This window comes from Lineus longissimus, chromosome 18, assembly GCF_910592395.1.
Source record: "Lineus longissimus chromosome 18, tnLinLong1.2, whole genome shotgun sequence".
In the NCBI taxonomy this organism is placed as follows: Eukaryota; Metazoa; Nemertea; class Pilidiophora; order Heteronemertea; family Lineidae; genus Lineus; species Lineus longissimus.
The window spans coordinates 6,373,178-6,394,205 of NC_088325.1; the positions used below are offsets into that span (position 1 = coordinate 6,373,178).

The window sequence follows — 21,028 nt, forward strand, 5'->3', positions numbered from 1 at the left end:
AGTGTACGGGATTTTTATTACAATACTGTAATTCAAACAAAGGTATAGCCTCGGCTTCATATATCTGAGCATGCGCAAAGTGAACATGCGGAGTTACACATGTGTTTTCTGACCATAGATTTTGGCCTCGGCAATTGGCAGCAAAAGTAGTAAAGCGATAATCAAGAACTGCGGTTTCATGGACTTACTTCTAGTGTGCCTGTTGCGTCTTCTTGGTCGTATCTAGGTTTCATATGGATGATAGGCCGACTAGGAAAAACCATTATATTCAATATTGCACTAACTTCATAGTACGTCATTTAAGCACTATGTTCTCTTTGTACGATCCGGTGAAATTAGAAGTAAACAATGAATAAAAGTACATGTAGTAGGTTTGAAATGCATGATGTTTGACTACATATATTGATTTAGGGGATGAATAACAAACTTACTTTTGAGGGTGACTTCATGGTAATTTACCCTAACGCTAACGTAGTTTCCCTCCCACATAATCCCATATATATTGCTGAATACATCATTTTGATATCATGAACATGATAAATGAAACTACCTTTGGAAATACCAGATAAATCTACTTTTAGGTATAATTCATTTCGGAAAATTTAAAAAGAAATAAAAAATCTTCTGTTCCACGAGATTAGAATTGGTCAATTAACGTAGATTCAGAGGTATATACTGTAGATCAGGGAAATTTCGTGTTCAGGATATTTTCGCCAATTTCGCGAGTAGGTAATGTCCATCGGTGGGCATTCGCGAAAATGTTTTCCCACAAAAAATGCCAGTTCTTCAGTATTCTACCGATGGGAACGAGATCGTAGCCATTATACTCCGAAGACTCTCATGATTAAGATACAGAATATTTGTATAGCCTCAGTAATGAGTGATTTTGGGTTTCAGAGAATAAGTTGTGCAGTAGATATAAGGTCCAGTTTTGTCCTTATGCTGTTGCTGACTTGTAAATACAATGTATATAGTGCGAATTTGAGAAAACACTAAAGAAAATGTATGAACTGTGTCTTACTGGGGTTGATTGCTAGGAGATCGAAAATTAGCCTCTACGCCATATATCTATGCTTGAAGTGAATAGTGGCGGTGATCCTACCGCTTGGATCACATGGATCACGACACAAATCTAAAGAGTCCCACTACTTTTCAGACACCTCATCTATGGCAACTGTAGTGGGATCATGTGTGGGGATATGGTATTTATTTGACCTCCCTGTAAACATTTACCACCTTGTATACAGGTTTACCAGGCTGACGAAACGTATGATCAGGAATTAGCAACAAATTGTTATGATTATCAACTTTAACCACACTTTCTTTCAACAGAATATTATCAGCTGCACTTGGTCCAACTATTCGTGCACGTATTGTCGCCACAGGTTCTGTGTTCTTAAAACCAACTGGGTTTCTTACAAAGCAGTTCATTTCGAAGCCTCCAACCTGGGCATCACTGCATGAGTGACAGTACGTGAGATGTAACCCCAATCTATAGTTGATAGCCAGCTCAAAATGAGACGAAATTTGCCCTGCAATTGAGTACCACGTTTCCGATAAATTCAACGATTGTAATATCGTCAGTCCATGGTGTATATTACGGAAGATAACCAACTTCATGGTGTTAGAGCTTCTTGTTCTAAATAAGCAACAGAAGTCAGACTGACGGTAGAAACGAAACATGTGATACGGAAAACTCTCTTCATAAACTATTGTATCGTTACGTACAAACGTATAGACCAACTTTTCGCTTATATTCTGTTTAACCGACCTGTACAAAGTCAACGAGTATTGTCCAGAGCCAAATAATCTGCAGCCAAACGCAAAAATATCAAAATCTTTGGTTTGTATTGGGACAGTAGTGATCTCTTTGAAATTCCTCTGTCGATAGTGTATACCAAGACATTTCTCTTTCGTTGGAAGCACTAAGCGTCCAATGAACTTTCCTGATGATATGTCATACAACCTTGATTTTCTGATAGCACATTTCTTAGTATTTGCCCATTTACTTGTGACCAGCCGCTCTATATAAAAGAACATGAGATAACTCGAGGTGAGCTCTATATGCAAACCCATATCCGAAATAATGGGAACACTGCTAAAGTATGAGCATTTGTAATAAATCCGGCACGTATTGTTATTATTCTCAGTGTTGTACGCGTAAAACAGCATTCTGCTCCAGGGTTCTGGTTCGTCTGTATACTGGACCAATATGAAAGGACGATGAGGGTGAAATTGAACTTTGAAACCTTTTTTTGTTCCATCAATAGGTGGTATGAGAAGAAGTGTCTGACCCTTTCGGTATTTGAGATCAGAATTTGCCTGTAAGATCGATGCAAAGACGTTCATGAGCTGGGTTTTCAACAATTTCAGATCTGGCCGGGGCCATACAGACACAGCAACAGAAGTGTAAGATGGATCCATACTGAACTTTCAGCGATTGCCTCCGTAGCCATCGCCAATACCACTGAAAAAATACGCGTCATCTTTCTGTATATCGCGCGCCCCTGTTTACGATGCACCTCACCCTAATTTGTCTGATTCTGCCGTTACATTACAGCAGACTCGAAGATCTTCAGTAAATCGTCACATTTACGGCATTTTGTTCGAGCATTCTTGCTGCGTACATTTGTGTACATTACACATGCAATACACGTGCAATGGAAGCCAATGCCGGCAGAGGTAATATGCTTAACTGTTATCACTGCTTTGGAGAATGGTCAATACACTGATCTGAGGGCCAAGATGGATGTATCATGCAGTAGCCTACGTGGGTTTCAACTTTTAAAAACGACTGAAAAAACTCCGGAAAAAACATCACGAATTGCCGCGTCTTCTTGGGTGCATAATTGAAGCAAAAATTATACAATCATATGGCCTTGAATACTTCAACGGACGTAATGTGATGTATTATACCCGATTTCTTTCTCGGAGCTGGTATCAGGTGCAGTAGTGATCCATCCGAGTAAAAAAAGAAATGATTCCAATCCCGATCACTGCCAAAGGGACGAAATGATGGAATAAATTCACGAAAGTCTGATCTGCCTGAACCTTTTTTGACAAGACCATTCATCGGATTGTAGACATTTTCAAAGCCAATTGCAATAGGTCCAGGTCCAGCAATCAGATACACAGTATCAGTCTTTACGTTAAATGTTAAGCCACGTCTTTGCTTAGGGCGGAAATAACCACTGTGCCTGGTGACGTATTTCTGTGGTTTATAGTCATTTTTGCTTTCGTAAACAACAATATCGCTAGACGATAAAGAAGCAAAAGAGTATATACTTCCCCCTTCAGTAACTCGAGGTTCGTCCAGTAAATGCACTTGTCGTCCTTTCCGAAGGACTAAGTTAAAACTGCTGACTGTCTTCATTTCTATCGGGTCATAAATGGTTGCGCCAAAATGGCCATGGATTTTACAATATACGACAATTTTCCTTTGATATCCCACTACAATCTTATATTTAACTCCGAAGGTTTTGCAGCAAATTTCTGAATTGGGAATGACAATTTTTCCGGGGAATGTACCTTTTGTGATATCGTGGAGGAGACCCACCCTTAGCCTTTTAATCATTGTATACAATATTATGAAGTGTTTGTATAACGTTCTCCCCAGGGCAACTATGTTCTTTGAGAAGCCAAAGCTTGTTCTGTACATTAGATTGAAATCTTTACCATTAAACTGGTACACGATCATACGAAAATACGGACTATCACTTGGAAGTTTGCATATCGTTATTTTGGCTGATGACATGTCAAGCGAATAGAGATCGTTTTCATGTGCAATAGGTGGTTCCCGAAAAGGTACTATTTTGTTTGTTTTATATCGCACCGGTTTATCCTTATGGACACAAAACACACTGATATTATGGAATAATGTCTAATGGGGGTTACTGATATCTATAGAAATACCGAAGTGCACTCTTTCAAACTTATTTTTTTCCCATTATTTATTTGAATCATATTGATATATTATACTCTAAGAACCAGGTAAGGCCCCACAGTAAGAACGACGCAATCAATTATAAGCATGGCTCATGACGAATTCCCGTGCAAAGGTCAGACGGCTTACCTTACTGACCTTGCCGTCAAACGTAACATGCAAAGCATTCAAGAAGGACGCGGGCACCACGTCAATCACCAAAACTGATCATGAAGAAAAAAATCACTTAAATCCGATTATTCGTCCTTTCTCCCTCAGGCAACAAATAGAACTTTGATTTCAGAATTAAAATACATTCTTTAATATGATATATCTGGTAGTTTGCTACCGTAGCTATACGTCATAGAATAGCACCACCAAAACCACACGTTATTCAAATCTCAAGCTGCTCACTGATTGGTTGCAGACTGGTAATAGTGATTACATATTTAGGACCAGTGCAATCAAGGGGGCATCCTGTGTGGAATCGGGAATGATTGCCAGCTGGCACGGCGTGGATGGAGATCTGCCTTTAAGTTACTCAGAAGCTAACAATGATAGAGCATATGAGACAAACGGGAGTCGTACCATAGGCGATTCAAAAAGCTATCACTTCGTTGCTTCACCATGGCGACGAAGCCTCAATTCATCCAAGTGGACCGAGGTTGCAAACTAAAAGATTAAATTACAACTAATCGAGTCCCTGTCGCGAACCTACCTTTTTCTGATACATCCGGGATCCTAAATTTCTAAACGCCTCCGCCTTCTCCATACACGAGGCCTTCTTTTTACTCAGCTGACACACATTCAGTTCATCATCCCGGAGGACCACAAACGTTACGTACTTGCGTCGCATACACAGTATAGCACACGACAGAAGAGAAACGACATTTTCAGTGGCCAAGTCTTGTACTAAAATGGCCCAGTCGGATGCAAACTTCTTGAAATACTCAAAGGCATCCATGGCAGCCAGTCACGTATAACAGTAAGGTCGATCTATACCCATACGTGGCGCAAAACTGTCCAACTTCAACTCGTGATAATTCATTGATAACAATGATTCAAAAGAAATTATGGTACGGTACGTTACGTATGAAGCATCTAAGTGAACTTTCCCCCTACATAACTGGATCGTATTTCTGGATTACCCAGAAAAATGGCTTTTTGGGGAAGGTAAGAAAATCACCTTGATCAATTCATGTCAAAGTGCTTTGTCGCATCGTAGCATACTCTGTTGGGAAAGACGCAGCCATTCCTAGCACATGTCCGTATAACCACCGATTATTCCAAAAAATATAATTATGCATATAATTAACAAAGTATAGCTTTTACTCCACATAATTTCTCTGTTTCGGTAATTTCGCGGAAATCTTCTTGAGAAACCCAAATCCGCGGTTATACGGACAAGCTCCAGTTAGTTAACAGTGCATTTCCATTTTCAAAATTGAAAACTGTTTTATTAAAGTGGAGAAAATCTGCTTGGCATTTTGAAACTTTATCATTCACGTCGGTTTGTTTACTATTTACAACACGAGCCCACTAGAGTGCGTTTCGAAATATTATGTGCAAATCAGCGGACCATTGAAAGCCAAGGCCTATAATTCAGGGTAGCGGTTAGGCATCAATAAAAGTTCCTCGAGCGCTGACTCTGGCTAAAATCGGCGAACAGAGTCTCAGCAATAATGATTCACTATGTTACACTCCAATGGGTATGTCAAGCGGAGTGTCCAGTTATTCAAACAACTTATATTTCTTCAATAAAACTTGGTTTTATGGCTGATCAACTAAGTTTATTTGAAAGAAATATAGTTTTATTTTAAAACAACCTATATTTTCTCCTAAGAAAGCAGGTTGTTTTAATAAAACCTATATTCTTTCATGATAAACTAGGTTTATGTCCATAAAAGTGAAGTTTTGGAAAGAAACTAGGTTTTATGCCCTAAAATGATGTTTTTGACGATCGGCAATAAACTTGGTTGGTTTGGTTTTTAGCAATAACTGGACAAATGGCGGATAAACTTATATTTTAGGGTAAAAAACTTAGTTTTATTGAAAAAAACTTAGTTTTTTTTTCAAATTGACCTGGTTTTATGTTTCTTCAATAAAACTTAATTTTTTGGCTGATAAATTAAGTTTATTTGTAAGAAATATTTTTTTTTTAAACAACCTATATTTTCTCCTATTAAACCAAGTTTTATTGAATAAATGGACATTTCGGTGCCGAAACTGAATTTTAGGTGATAAAACACAGGTTTTGTGTTGAAAAACCAGTATTTTAATCATAAAATATAGGTTTATGGAAAAAAAAACTTACTTTATGAGGAAAGAATATTGTTTTTTTTACAGATTATATTTTTTCAAACAACCTAGTTTATTAGGAGAAAATATAGGTTGTTTTGAAAAAGACAATATTTCTTTCAAATAAACTTAATTTATCAGCCATGAGGCCAAGTTTTATTGAAGAAATATAGGTTGTTTGAATAACTGGACACTCCGCTTGCCATAAATGGGTAGCTTGGTGCTTGCCTTGGGAAAAACCCCTTGACTATACATACTGACACTTTAAAGGGGATTTCGCACGACCAACATTTCGGCCTCCTTTTTACATTTTCTCGGATGGTGAAAATGAACCTGCTCATTTCCTGTTTATCTGTTTATAAGTCTAGCGCAGATCAGTCATCTAGACTCCATCTGATGAACATGTAGACAATAGGACCTGCAATAGGGTTCCGTTCAGAAACTTGCGTATAACTTGCTGATGCGTCAACTGCGTTGATACCCACTGGGGCACAGTAAGGGCATTGTTTTGATCGTTCGAAAGTCGCTTTAAGAACATCAGTATGTTGTCTACTTTAAATCCACTTGAAAGACGAACAACATGCACATGCATTGAGGCTTCATCCAATTGATCTTATACAATGTTTTGTCGAGATACAGCGAGAGTTTGAAAAAGTGGTCGGCTTTTTGAGACGGTAATATACGTGTGCGAGTATTATATAAAACTAAGCCTATTACTGTGAAATCAACTGAACTCATGCCGATATCTTTCAAATTAGATAATCTTATCTCATGCGTTATTGCAAGAGTCTTTGAAATTTAACTAAACATACATACTGAAGTACTCCGTCCGTATAGCCTCCCATCATATGTGTAACAACCGAAAATCGTGGATCGATACCCTAATTATAACTACAACACGTCTGGATATGTGAATGTGGTGTTTATTTCTAAATGTTGCACTATTTACTATGAATCACAAGTTGTATGGGGTGTGCTTGTAGAGCATACACTATATACAAAGCACTACAGTCATGCTGACTCTCTACTTAGTTTCTTAAATTACAAAGATGTGGGCCTACTACCTACGAAATAAAGAACAGGGGGATTTCAGTAATATCTAGCTTGGAAGGCATAGCCAGGTTCATCACCTTAAAGTTGAACAAAATTGGAAATTAGATGGAGAAGAAGAAAAACATGGTCATGGAAGACATTTTAGAATTTTGTGACACCAGATTGAGGCTCAGTTCAATCAGGTCACAGGCCTACAAGCCTACAAAGGGTGTAACAAAAACTGAGGCCCAAATACAAAATGACCTAGCTACATATGGTCAACAAAAGTGCTTTAGCATACCCGCTTATTTGTCAAACGTAGCTTAAATCTTTTATTCTCCCTCATTTTTCACCTTTGTACTGACTGAACGACTTCGAAAAATTGGGTATAGACCTTGCTTACGCATAAAGTATTCGTTAGACAAGATACATCAGTGTAAATGACAACAGTGATGTTGATAACAAAAAACATATTGCATTTACAGTGTTGGATTTTTTAGTAGAAAAATGCTTCGAAACGGTATCAAAACAGTATCAACTGGCAAAGTATTGCACTGCACTTATAGCAGAAAAATGAGGTACTACCATTTGCATGTTTGGAAAGCTCTAATTTCACGGATAACCGCTTCTTTAAATCGGGGCATGACCACAATCAACGAAGAGCATGGCATCGGACACCGTAACTACATCGTCCCAATCATGTTAGAATAGTATTATCGAATGATCAGTCTAGTAATTACATATAGTCTCTTTCACGAGAAATTGGCATAGCACTCGTACATTGCCAGAATTGGACAAAGCATAATCATAAACAAGACATTCGATACGAAATACATTTTTTCGCAGCAATTTTTCCACAGTTTCTTTCCAGTAATTGTAAACGTTTGTAAGATAATCCCCTAGCAATTCATTGTTTGTAGTATTGCTAGAAATTATTAATCCGATTATCAAATCACATCAACCATATAGACACGATCCATACGGTACATACTTGTATTCCATCCGTAGTGGTGCATATTCATATTATAGTCGAGCAGCCACTACGGGGACCACGGGCGAACGCGGGGAACCGTCTAGTGGTCTGGTGGTTCTCACATATGCTCGCTTGACGTTGTAAGATCGCTTGGTAATCTACCGCCACAGTATGAGCCCAAGGCAGAAAGCGTGAAGCATCGAGAGGTATTCACAGTTGGTCACGATTGATTTCGATATAAGATGGCTCCGTTATCTACCGCAAAGCATGTGGAACGTGGAACATCGCCTTGGTTTCCCGCAGAATAGTGGAGCCACTCCTTTTTAGTGCCTTCTACTTTTGTAAGATAAACATTGCACTCTCTGCCAGGGCTAGGTCGAAATGAGCAGCATGAGCCCCATGAAAACTGGGAGAAATATCGCTGAACATGATCACGCCAGCATGTTCAAAATGCATTGATTCATATAATTGATTCTGTTATCTACAACACATATCGACTGTATTGTAGTAAAACGACCATTGACAGAAAGTTGTTGTTTTTTTAGTCAACATGTATTGCAGATGCACCCATTTAATTGAGTGATGTTGCAAACCCTTGCACTAACCCTTGCAAAATACATCATGACCATCTGGCCAGGGGATGCGCCCCTCAGGCAGTCATGAAGTTCTTTTTGCAGAATTGCAACAACAGGACCAGTAAAATGTTCTTTTTCGTTACGAGGCAATACCTATCGCTGGAAGTTCAGTATGTTTGCAATGGCAAGAAACCAAATTTTCACGCCTCTTCAATTTTGCAATTCGGTAATTCGCGAGCGAAAATGAAAAGCTTGCAAAAATTACGATTAACAGTATCGTCTAATAATAGCGAACAAATGCAGTGATGACCCGAAAAAAACTGAAACCATGTTAATAATGTTGCTACATGTAACACTATTAAAATCTATCACTACGGTAAAAACCACTAATTTGGTAGTTGCTCTTATGATTTCGATTTCTTATTAAACGTAGAAACTTTTTTGTCAAGTGTGGCATTTGGCATAGGCGGTTCTCATTGGATCTCAGGTAATGGAATAGAAAAAAAATGAATAACCATGTCACTAAGAAGACCTTGATTATTGCCATTAGAAGAAAGCAACATGCAACAATTTGTCTATTAAAGAGATATATATTTTCCAGCCCCTCGAAGACTGGCAAAAGTGCACCGGCTGCAACTAAATCCACGCCGACTCCTAACCGTCAGCAGACCCCGTTAAAGAAATCTGCATGCGGAAAAGATTTGCTGGATGTGGAAAAAGAACGCCTGGAAATAGAACGAGAACGTCTTCAGCTAGAAATTAGAAGGACAGCAGCATGCAACGGAAAGGATTGCACGACTGCTAGAACGGTTAAAACTTGCAAGATGACTCCAAATCGAAGAAAGGTTCAGCATTATCGAGCGTGGAAAAACAGAGTCTCTTTGAAACTTTCGGTTTAAAGTAATAACACACAAGTGTATTGCTGGCTATGTTTTCATAGCAATTGAAATACGAGTATAATTGATTATTTGATAAAAATTACTGGTAGGCCTATTGTAAAAAAAGGTAAATGCTTGTCAAGCTAACCTCATCTTTTTCTTCTCTCTTTGATTTTGTTTAGAACTGTTCACGGATAAGTGCGGCCCTCCATCTTTGACCGTCTCGGTCGTCTTCATCGCCAAGTGGTTCATCATCGTATAGGTTTTGCGCATCTTCATCATTCACCGGTTCGTCAGGAGGAACAGGGACGCCATGCTCCTCACATATGTTGTGTAACACGGCTGTCGCAACAATAACTTTGCAGCACAAGTGGGGTTTTAGAGTAAGTACCCCACCTGAAACATAGGATATTTGTATGTTAGAAAAACGTAATAAATACCGGATAGTCGGATGAATTGTAAACTTTGTACTATTGAAACTATTGTAAGGACGAGTCAGTCTTGATTTAGAGGGTGGAAAATAAACGAAGAGAATGAAGTAAGTGTCTCTCCTCGTCCAGTTTATGCTGCTAACAGTACCGTTAGCACCGTTAGGGTAGATCATAATGAAATTTTGAATTAGATAAATGTTCATGGTGTCCATGGGGATCTGAAGTGTTTTGAGCCCAAATCATTTTCCTTGACAGTTTTCAGAGATCAGGCGTAGCCTGAGCTGAAGTGGTGGTTGAAGTTTAACATTGTGGACATTGTGGGTAAGGATTAATGTAGATGTGTGAACTTACCATCCTTACTCAAGCAAAGCCATATTGTCTTCCACCTGCCAATCGTTGCTTCAATCCTCTGTCGTGCTCTTTGATGGTGCCGGTTGTAACTAAGTTCGGAGTTGGTCTCTGGTCTACGAATAGGAGTTAACAGCCAAGGGCGCAACGGATAAGCTTTGTCACCAAGAAAGAAACCGTCGGTTACAGCTCCTCGTTGTAGCTTCCGATTTAATTCACAGTTCGACCAAATGAATGCATCGTGCGTACTGCCAGGCCAAGACGAAACGATGCTAGTGTACTTCAAGTCGTTGGTACAGATCCCTCGAACGTTGATTGCGCGAAAGCCCTTTCGACAAACATATGCCGGCTCGTTGATAGATGGACTTTTGATTTGAACTAAGCTGCCGTCTACCACGCCTACAACATTTGTTATTCTGTGCCGGTCTGTGTAGAATCCCTCCTTTATCCTATCTAGCGAGGCCTCATCGAATGGAAACTTTATGAAAATACTTGCTTTGTTAGCTAGCGCGTCAGTAACACGCGTTACAATTCTAGACAAAGTTGGCTGGCTCAGATGCACGGTATCACCGTCAACTAACTGAACGCTGCCCGTTGCACAATACCGAAAAGCACTAAAAAACTTGCAATGAGGCGGGGACAGCGTGTGAACGGTTCGTGGGGTGTGCGACATCGTCATACAATAGGTCAACAACTTGCAGCAGCACGGGTCTTGGCATCCTATATCGCTTTAGCAAGTCCACATCGTCATATTTGTCAAATGGATGGATTCGGTCACGAAAGATCCGTTCTCGACGTAGTGCCCGACGATTCTCTTCTTCGAGTGCAAAAAACGCGGCCGCCATAGCATCACGTGTCTTGTACATTACGCTCAGCTATCAGATGACTATTGAAGACATCCGCACGACTTAGGCTGAAGTTACATAGACCTCACGTTTCATCGACTCACGACTCATTTGTCACTTGTCATTCGTGACCTGATGAATGGACATTGGAAAACCTTTCGACCTGTTCTCATTGAAGTGAAATTTGTAAGTTTTGCCGGCATTCGTCGTTTTACGTTATTTCATGTCATTTTACGAGTGAGGCGATGAATGGACATGTTCATTCTTTGTGAAATGAGCTGGCAAAGAAAATGGACGTCCATGTGCATTTGTAGTGATATCGCCTTCGAAACTGTGAGTATAGCTACTTTTCGGCATTTTCATTAGTTTACACATTAATACAATAGCTAATTTCGATTGGAAATGAGAAACAATAACAAAAATGCAGCACTTTTATGTGCCGCACGCGGTCTCTTAGCAACAGGCACCTGGGCGTGGCCTGGTGGATTCTGAGAAAGACGCGGTGCAGTAGCCATTTTGTTGGGGAAATAAACCCGAGTTTCGGGAACCTCTGTCACAAAATTATAAGTTTCTCCCTTCCTTTCTTGCAGGTAAGCTAAACATCTGGGCCAAAGTGACAGATAAATGTATATAGTTCAAACTGATGCCCAGGTTTTTGGGCAATTTTCGTGTTTTGAACGATATTTAGCAGTTGAAGTGGCGGTGACAATCGCGGTTGGTTGCCGGCCAGACTTTTCGTGGGTTTTATTCCCGCGCTTTAGTTTCGGCCGATTAAAGTCAGGTTAATCTAAGTAACGCCCACTCTGGAGTGGTTGTGGTTGTTGATTTGGCCACCCAGAGCTGTGTGTCGTACTCGTATGTCAGATTCATGTGATTTTAGCCATGAATAAGGGTCAGAAAGGGCACAGAGATGGGTCAGCCAGAGCGCTGTTTAGTTTAACGGATAATCGCCAGGTGGCAGCAGCTGACGGTCAGAGATGTGACAATATTTTGAAATGCTGATTGTGTTTGCTACATTTGGCTGCAATATCTTTTTGTTATTCCTTCTAAGTAACTAAGCCAGAGTTAAAGACTTGTGAGTCCAGACTATAAGAGATATTATTGCTAGTTATTTTCATGGTTTAGACCTGGCTGTGTAGATAAATGTAATGAGTATGATTTCAAGACAAAGAGACTGAATTGGAGTAAACTGTTGAGTAAACTTTGGAACTTTTGGTTCATGTACAAATGTACACTGTGTATAGGTATAGGACAAGATCACCTAAATTTCTATAGGTTGTTTCAAGGTTGTGTGATAACTTGTAGTGAAGGTTTTGGACTTACTTGATTACAAAAACAGCTTGTGAGGTCACTGTTTGTGAGTCCAGTAATGATTAACCCTTTCTGTGCTACAGATAGTCTAGTGTGAGATTATACTCTGTTTCCAAGTTGCTGGGCGATTAAGGTGCGCCCTTTATTTTATGGTTTCACCCTGTGAGTTAGGTTGGGCTGTGACCAAAGTGCTGTTCATTCCATTTCTCCTTAAAGGTGTGGCCAGTTTAGGAATAATTTCCTTCGGCCTGGTTGGTAGGATTAACCCATCATTTTCATGTTTGTATATTAACATGTCTTTGTCTACAACTTGTGTGAGGTGGAGTCACCTCTATGGATTGGACTTGGGGGTCAAGGGTATTGATGTCACAAGAAGGGGCGGTTGGGAATCCAGACTTTGTAGTCTCCGTGGTTTATTTCCCCAACAAAATGGCTACTGCCTACATCTAGATTAGGCAAGAATAACGTAATAACAAACACATTTTTCCACAACAAGGCATCAGTGGAGTCGGAGCCGCCCAGGGACATGGAACAGACCATGGAAATCTAAGGCACAACCAGCAGAAGCCAAACCCCGGAGACTACAAAGTCTGGATTCCCAACCGCCCCTTCTTGTGACATCAATACCCTTGACCCCCAAGTCCAATCCATAGAGGTGACTCCACCTTACACAAGTTGTAGACAAAGACATGTTAATATACAAACATGAAAATGATGGGTTAATCCCACCAACCAGGCCGAAGGAAATTATTCCTAAACTGGCCACACCTTTAAGGAGAAATGGAATGAACAGCACTTTGGTCACAGCCCAACCTAACTCACAGGGTGAAACCATAAAATAAAGGGCGCACCTTAATCGCCCAGCAACTTGGAAACAGAGTATAATCTCACACTAGACTATCTGTAGCACAGAAAGGGTTAATCATTACTGGACTCACAAACAGTGACCTCACAAGCTGTTTTTGTAATCAAGTAAGTCCAAAACCTTCACTACAAGTTATCACACAACCTTGAAACAACCTATAGAAATTTAGGTGATCTTGTCCTATACCTATTCATGCTTCCCAAAATTGGTGGCTTGCATTGGAACTAACTTTTTCCCCCTTGTACGTCATTAAAGGCATTCAAGTGTGTTGGTCAACCATGACTATCTCCTTTGTCCCTCCACCACAAGGCCTAGTTTCCCCTTATGACATCACTATTTCGGACACTCAGCGCCCCATTTCTGGAAAGGTGTATACACAGTGTACATTTGTACATGAACCAAAAGTTCCAAAGTTTACTCAACAGTTTACTCCAATTCAGTATCTTTGTCTTGAAATCATACTCATTACATTTATCTACACAGCCAGGTCTAAACCATGAAAATAACTAGCAATAATATCTCTTATAGTCTGGACTCACAAGTCTTTAACTCTAGCTTAGTTACTTAGAAGGAATAACAAAAAGATATTGCAGTCAAATGTAGCAAACACAATCAGCATCTCAAAATATTGTCACATCTCTGACCGTCAGCTGCTGCCACCTGGCGATTATCCGTTAAACTAAACAGCGCTCTGGCTGACCCATCTCTGTGCCCTTTCTGACCCTTATTCATGGCTAAAATCACATGAATCTGACATACGAGTACGACACACAGCTCTGGGTGGCCAAATCAACAACCACAACCACTCCAGAGTGGGCGTTACTTAGATTAACCTGACTTTAATCGGCCGAAACTAAAGCGCGGGAATAAAACCCACGAAAAGTCTGGCCGGCAACCAACCGCGATTGTCACCGCCACTTCAACTGCTAAATATCGTTCAAAAACACGAAAATTGCCCAAAAACCTGGGCATCAGTTTGTACTATCTGTCACTTTGGCCCAGATGTTTAGCTTACCTGCAAGAAAGGAAGGGAGAAACTTATAATTTTGTGACAGAGGTTCCCGAAACTCGGGTTTATTTCCCCAACAAAATGGCTACTGCACCGCGTCTTTCTCAGAATCCACCAGGCCACGCCCAGGTGCCTGTTGCTAAGAGACCGCGTGCGGCACAACTCAAATTTTAGGGTACCCCCTTTTAAACTCTCCGTCACACCGTCACACTCCCCCCCCCCCCCCCCCGTTAAGAAAATGTCGTCCCAGACATTGACACCCAGGACAAGAGAAGACAAACCACACAACTTCCTGAAGACGGACTAAAGTAGGAGTCTAAGTATTATGCCAGTAGTCAAAGAGTTGTCCAACCTCAAAGACAAACCGTAGAACCTCGTGATCAAGTGGCCATCCTGAACACATATTCGTCAACTAAAGACACGGCCTGACTCCAACATAGCACCCAATTGGAAACAACAGGAAGACAGAGATTGATAACTCAGGACCTGAATATCATCTATTTTCATCCTTGCACAAACCTAGACCAGAATGATCAGACAGAACACTAAAATGTCAAATACAAGAAAAAGCAATATCCTTGGAAAGTTGTGAATATAGCTCAACATCATAACGAACCAACGCACTACATGTACACTCTAAGTCAGATTGTTAACAAGTCTGTCCTAACAATTCTGTCCAATTGGTCCTTGGGCATTGTGGGAGGACATGCAGGAGATACTGGATACCATTGTCCGCACATTGTTTCAGCTGGCCAGGACCAGAACATCTGAGGTGGGTACTGCTGGATTGGCACATTCTGACCATGGAAGTTTGGAGATGTGGAAATTCCTGGAACCTGCTGAACTTGCCAGGCCTGCGCTGGATGATAGGAGGGGTTTCCCAATTGGTCATATGTCAGAATTGTCTTAGGCCGCAGTGTCCTTATTGGCCTGCCTCTTGCAGTGTCCACCGATGAGTCATCTGAACTTGGGGAGCTCCTGTCCGACTCGTGAGGAGGGCTGTCAGTTGATTCCTCTGGATCGGCAGTGGGAACAAAAGGCTCTGGTTGTGACTCTCCCATGATGGTGTCAGACGGCCCAGGGTGTGACCCTCCTATGGCGGTGTCAGATGGCTCTGGTAGGGCAGCCCAACCTAAAACCTCTGTTGCATCACTGGAGTCGCTGTCTCCCATTGGATCAATGTTGCGGCCTCTATCCAGCTCTCTCCTTGTCCTTCGCCTCTTGTTCTTGGTCTCCTTAACAGCATCAGCCACTCCTTCGACAGGCAGTTCATCACACTGGAAAAGGAGGTTCCTGTGGAGAATCCTATGCCGCCCCCTACCACTCTCGGGTTGGACTTCATATACAGGCGAGTCATCAGTCATTCTTTTCACGACAACATGGATCCCATCTTCCCAGTAGGATCGGAGCTTTCTCGGGCCACCTCTCTCTCTGTTAAGTTACGGACCAGGTAGCGAGCATAAAGGGGTCGTAAGCCTACGTCAGGACTAAGCCAGGCGTAGAAGAGGTCGTAGAGTTAATATGGTGAGCATAAAGGTGGGCGTAAACTGCGCCTGGGTATAAATCTGGTCGTACCTCTACGCCTGCTTGGTAGGAGGCGTAAGTCATTTCAGACCAGTCGTAAGTCGATGGGTCATATTAATTAAGTCTGGTAAATGCTTTTATTTAAGAATTTTACGAGGTTCACCAATGCATATGTACAGCCGAATTCAAGTAAAAGCATTTACTAGCTTTTTTCATATCGTATACAAGAAGGTGCATTTGGAATAGAGTTTAACTGCGCCGATTTGGGCCGCATTTACAATACACGGGAATGCATGTACTTCTCGAAATCAAATTGCCTATGAATTCGTAATGGCCAGACTTATACGGCTTGCGGATGAGTTTGGGCGTCGTCAGATGAGACGTGAGAGGGTTTTCAGGGATAGAACGAATCCACTCGAACGGTACGATGACAGCGAGATCTATGACCGATTTCGATTTCGGAGGGAAGACATCTTCGAACTGACGGACATGCTAGGGGATGAAATTAAAAGTCCAACTAACAGAAACCATTCGATTCCGCCAGTTTTGTGCATTCTTACGGCACTGAGATTCTACGCAACCGGCAATTACCACCTTGTCACAGGAGATTTGTTCGGGATACATCGAACCACTGCATCAAGAATGATCAGACGGGTTTCGGACTCTCTGGCACGCAGATTGGACGAGTACGTTCATTTTCCACCCGAGGGAGATGGCGTGAGGCGTATAAAGGCCGCGTTTTTTGATATAGCAGGATTTCCAAACGTATGCGGCGCCATCGATTGCAGTCACATCCCCATTCAAGCACCAAGCCAAAATGAATTTGAATATGTGAATCGGAAAGGGGTACATTCTATCAATGCTCAGGCAATATGTGACTCGGGAAACATATTTCTGAATGGTGTGATTCGATGGCCTGGCGGTACCCACGATTCCCGCATCTTAACCAACAGTGAAATATCCCGCGACTTCGAAACTGGACGGATAAGTGGCTTCCTAATCGGAGACAGTGGGTACCCTCTTCGACAATGGCTGATGACGCCACTGTATGTGGCAGCAAATCGGAAGGAGAGGAGATACAATACGTCACACAAGCGAACCCGTAGTGTTATCGAGCGCACATTCGGCATATGGAAACGTCGATTCCATGGTCTTCATAACAAACTACGAATGACACCAGAGAGATGCTGTGTAGTGATCGCTGCAACTATGGTATTGCACAACATTGCCATGAGGAAGGGACTGCCAGATTTTGATGATGAAATCCCAGATGAAATGGAAGATATACATGGTGAATTCGACGGACAGGAAAACGGACAAGAAATAAGGCGACAGCTCATTGACAACGTTTTTGCGTAGGTAACATTTAATTATCATTTTGACAGAAATGCACATAAAATCTGCTTTTGTAATTACATCAGAGCTCTCCCTACAACCTAAGTTGTTATGTCCTTTCTGAACTTTCTCTAGCAAGGTGACGTATTTTATGGAAACAAAATCATTATTTATCATCAATGCGTACAAATGGATTAGACCACGCCTTTCATATCAATGATACATTCCGATGACAAGGTTATATTTCATCTGCCACTTTGTTTGTCAAAGTAAGAACACCAATCAGTCCGTCATCCTTATAGTTAATGATTAATTATAAAGTCTATTGACTTAGTTGTTCTATTTCCATTTCTAACTTTCTCTTCTTGAGTACCATTACTTCTTTTTGAAGCATTATGAGTCGCCTCTCCTCCCTCAGCTTTTCACGCTCTTGCTTAATTTTGTCCATTTCCAGCTTTAGTTTCTTCTCTTCCAGCTGAAGCACCTTGCTGTAAGGTACGGACCTGCGGGCGGTAGCAGGAGTTGCAGACGCATCCTCTTCCGAGTGATGTGAGGAACTGAATGAGGCTTCTCCATCACCATTGGAGTCGCAGTGTGGGGACTGGTTGCCTTGGGTGAAGGCGGACTCATCTGCACCATCATCTGATGTAGCTTAAAGTAAAATAAGAAACATTTCCTAAAATATGCAAGTGCTGCTGATAAAAATAACATTCTAACATGATTAGCACTTATTACTGAACTTTATACTGCTTCTACCCTATTGTATTGAAAGACTTAATAACATGTTACTGCCGCATGAACATTTTTCAAAAAATTATTTTTGTCGACTTTTTTCTATGAAAATGTTTCGTCTTGTTTCCAATTTGTAAAATACATATAGGATGATGCCACCAATTTTCTACCACCTCCAATTTTCGACCAGGTGGTGTTATTCTTTCCAGTTGATCAAAATATTTTCGATTTCATGAAAGCTCTACCTTCATGTGCATGTCATCTCCACATAAAAATCAAATATTTTTAATCAGACATAAGAAAAACGCGCCTTGGTCGAAAATTGGAGGTTGTCAAAAATTGGTTGTACTGACATACCTTCTATTATGTCTGCTGCCGAGGTCGACGCCGGTGCCTCAGGTCGAGTAGCCGTTGGCATCCTCGGTCGTTTGGCAGATACCGACGAATGGATCAAGGCTGTGGTGATCCCGGGTCTTAAGGTTGATGTCGGTGCACGAGATATAGTAGCCGTTGGCATCCTCGGTCGTTTGGCAGATACCGACGAATGGATCAAGGCTGTGGTGATCCCGGGTCTTAAGTCGATGTCGGTGCACGAGATATAGTAGCCGTTTGCATCCTCGGTCCTTGGTTAGATATTGATGGGCGAGTTGTCACCGGTATGGTCATTCTTGACCCATGGGTTGACAGTGGTAAATGAGATGTTGAGGGTGATGTGATCTTTTTCTGCTGAGCAATAGATGCCGATCTAGGAGGCTCTGACATCGGTTGACTTTGCAGTATTGCTGCTTTGGTATGGCGCGTGCGGCTCTCAACGCCCTTTAAGCCTGTGAATGATACAGCATCATCTCCGTAGACATCCAAAATCTTATTCGAAATATCAGAAATTGGAGTTGCTGGTCCTCCTCCAGTGGGCGGGTTCTTGTTTTTTGTGACCTCTTTTTTGGCATCAGAAAGCATGTCTTTCCATTTTTTCCGGACTTCGTCTACTTCTCGTTTCGCCCGTGGATTCAGCGCATTCACTTTGTTAGTCATTTCCGTCCAAATTTGATTCTTCCGGGTATTAGTAACTGTATTGGAATGTCTGGACGTTAATACCTCGCGGAACTTCGCGAATTCTTCCACAATGCATAGCTTTTCTTCCTGTCAAAAATTCGCCTTTCTTTTGCCACGCTCGGCCATCCTTTAACGTCTCCTGAACAAGGCGCATTCAGAATGCCCCCTAATATAAACGCAGATGGACACCATTGCCCATAAGCGGCCCATACACCATTAAACATTATTATTGGTCCATATGAAGAGCCACGACAAGGTAAATCTATTGTTAAACCTTGTTCATACCATTATAAAATTCTACCATCCCATTCTGAAAGGCTTAGGTAATCGATTAAACGCGCCATTCATAGTTTCGCCAAAGGTGCGCCTCCGTCTTAGCGGTATATCATTACGACCACTTTTATGCTCTCCTTCTAAATCAGGGCCGTAACCTTTATGCTCACCGACTAAAAATATTTACACCTGGTCCTACGTCCAGAGTTACGACCGACTTTAGGCCCTGACTTACAACCTCTTTATGCTCGCTACCCCTGTACTCTGTCACCAGGCTTTAATCCGGAGCTCCTCAGACCCTTGTCATACTGCTTCTTGGCTTTGTCAGCCGCTTTGGATGCCTTTTGCTGTGCTGTCCGATATGCCTCCTGCATGCCCTCCAACCACCTGCCAGCCGTATCTTTCCCTTCAGAATCCAAACCAAAAATCAAGTCAATTGGTAACCTAGGGGAACGATTGAACAATAGTTTAAAAGGAGAAAAGCCAGTGCTCTCATGTCGGATACAATTGTAAGCATGAACCAGTCGATTGACTTGAGCTTTCCAGTCCTGTTTTTGCTTTTTGTCTAATGTCCGAAGCATGTCGAGCAAAGTCCTATTCATTCTCTCACACTTACCATTGCCCTGCGGATGATAGGGGGTTGTCCTTGAATGTGTCACACCACACTTCTCCTGGAGTCTCTTGAACAGAGAGTTCTCGAATTCGCCGCCCTGGTCATGGTGGAGGCGGTCGACAAAACCAAAACGGGGCATGAACTCATTAAACACTTTGTCAGCGGTGGCTTACCCGATTTGTTTCTGGTTGGATAAGCCTGAGCAAATCGCGTGAAATGGTCGATTATCACAAGCAAATACTCATCTCCTCCCTTGGAGCGTTCTAAGTGCATAAAATCAATGGACACTATCTCAAAAGGATACGTGGCTTGTATTGGTTTCATCTCAGCTCGGCGGGGCCTGGCAGGCCTCTTGTCTTTCAAACATCGGCAGACTTTGGTGACATAGTGAGTGATGTCTTTTGCCATTCCTGGCCAGTGAAACCGGTCCTTCGCCAGGGAGATCACCCTCTCGGGACCTGGGTGTCCCATCTCTTCGTGCAGCTCTTTGAAAACCAACTCCTGGTGTTGTCTAGGCAGGCAAAGTTGCAGAACATTCAAACCATCGCTGAGACGACATGATAATAATAATAATAATAATAATAGTCTATTTTATAGCGCTATTCCATGGACAGAGTCCTTGCTCACAGCGCTCCCTCTCCAAAAGCTCGCACAAACAGCCAGGTCTTTATCGCTCCCTTGAATTTTTCAGTGTCCACAGTGTCCCGAATATGGCATGGAAGAGTATTCCATAGACGCGGTCCATAACACTTGAAACTACGATCCCCAAAAGAAGTCTTGGTTCTAGGAACCACCAGCTCCGAGAAAGCACCTGATCGGGTTGTGCGGGGAGCAGGTTTCCCAGAAACAAGGTCTCTCAGATACTGGGGAGCTGCACCCTGCACGCACTTGTGCACCTGAAGCAACACCTTAAAGTCAATCCTTTCTGCCACAGGCAGCCAGTGAAGCTTGATCAGAGTGGGTGTTATGTGATCAAACTTCCTGACTCTGCAAACGATGCGAGCAGCAGTA

The 21,028-nt window shown here is 41.8% G+C and overlaps 1 protein-coding gene across 1 annotated transcript; it reads right to left on the minus strand.

Moving 5' to 3' along the window:
- Window positions 1–9,856: 9,856 nt before the first annotated feature.
- Window positions 9,857–11,130, minus strand: LOC135502646 (putative nuclease HARBI1). The gene is made up of 2 exons (XM_064795602.1): window positions 10,461–11,130; window positions 9,857–10,074 (listed from the first exon to the last, which is right to left on the minus strand). The coding sequence occupies exons 1-2, from the start codon at window positions 11,128–11,130 to the stop codon at window positions 9,857–9,859; spliced, it is 888 nt and encodes a 295-aa protein (XP_064651672.1).
- Between the last annotated feature and the right edge of the window lie 9,898 nt (window positions 11,131–21,028).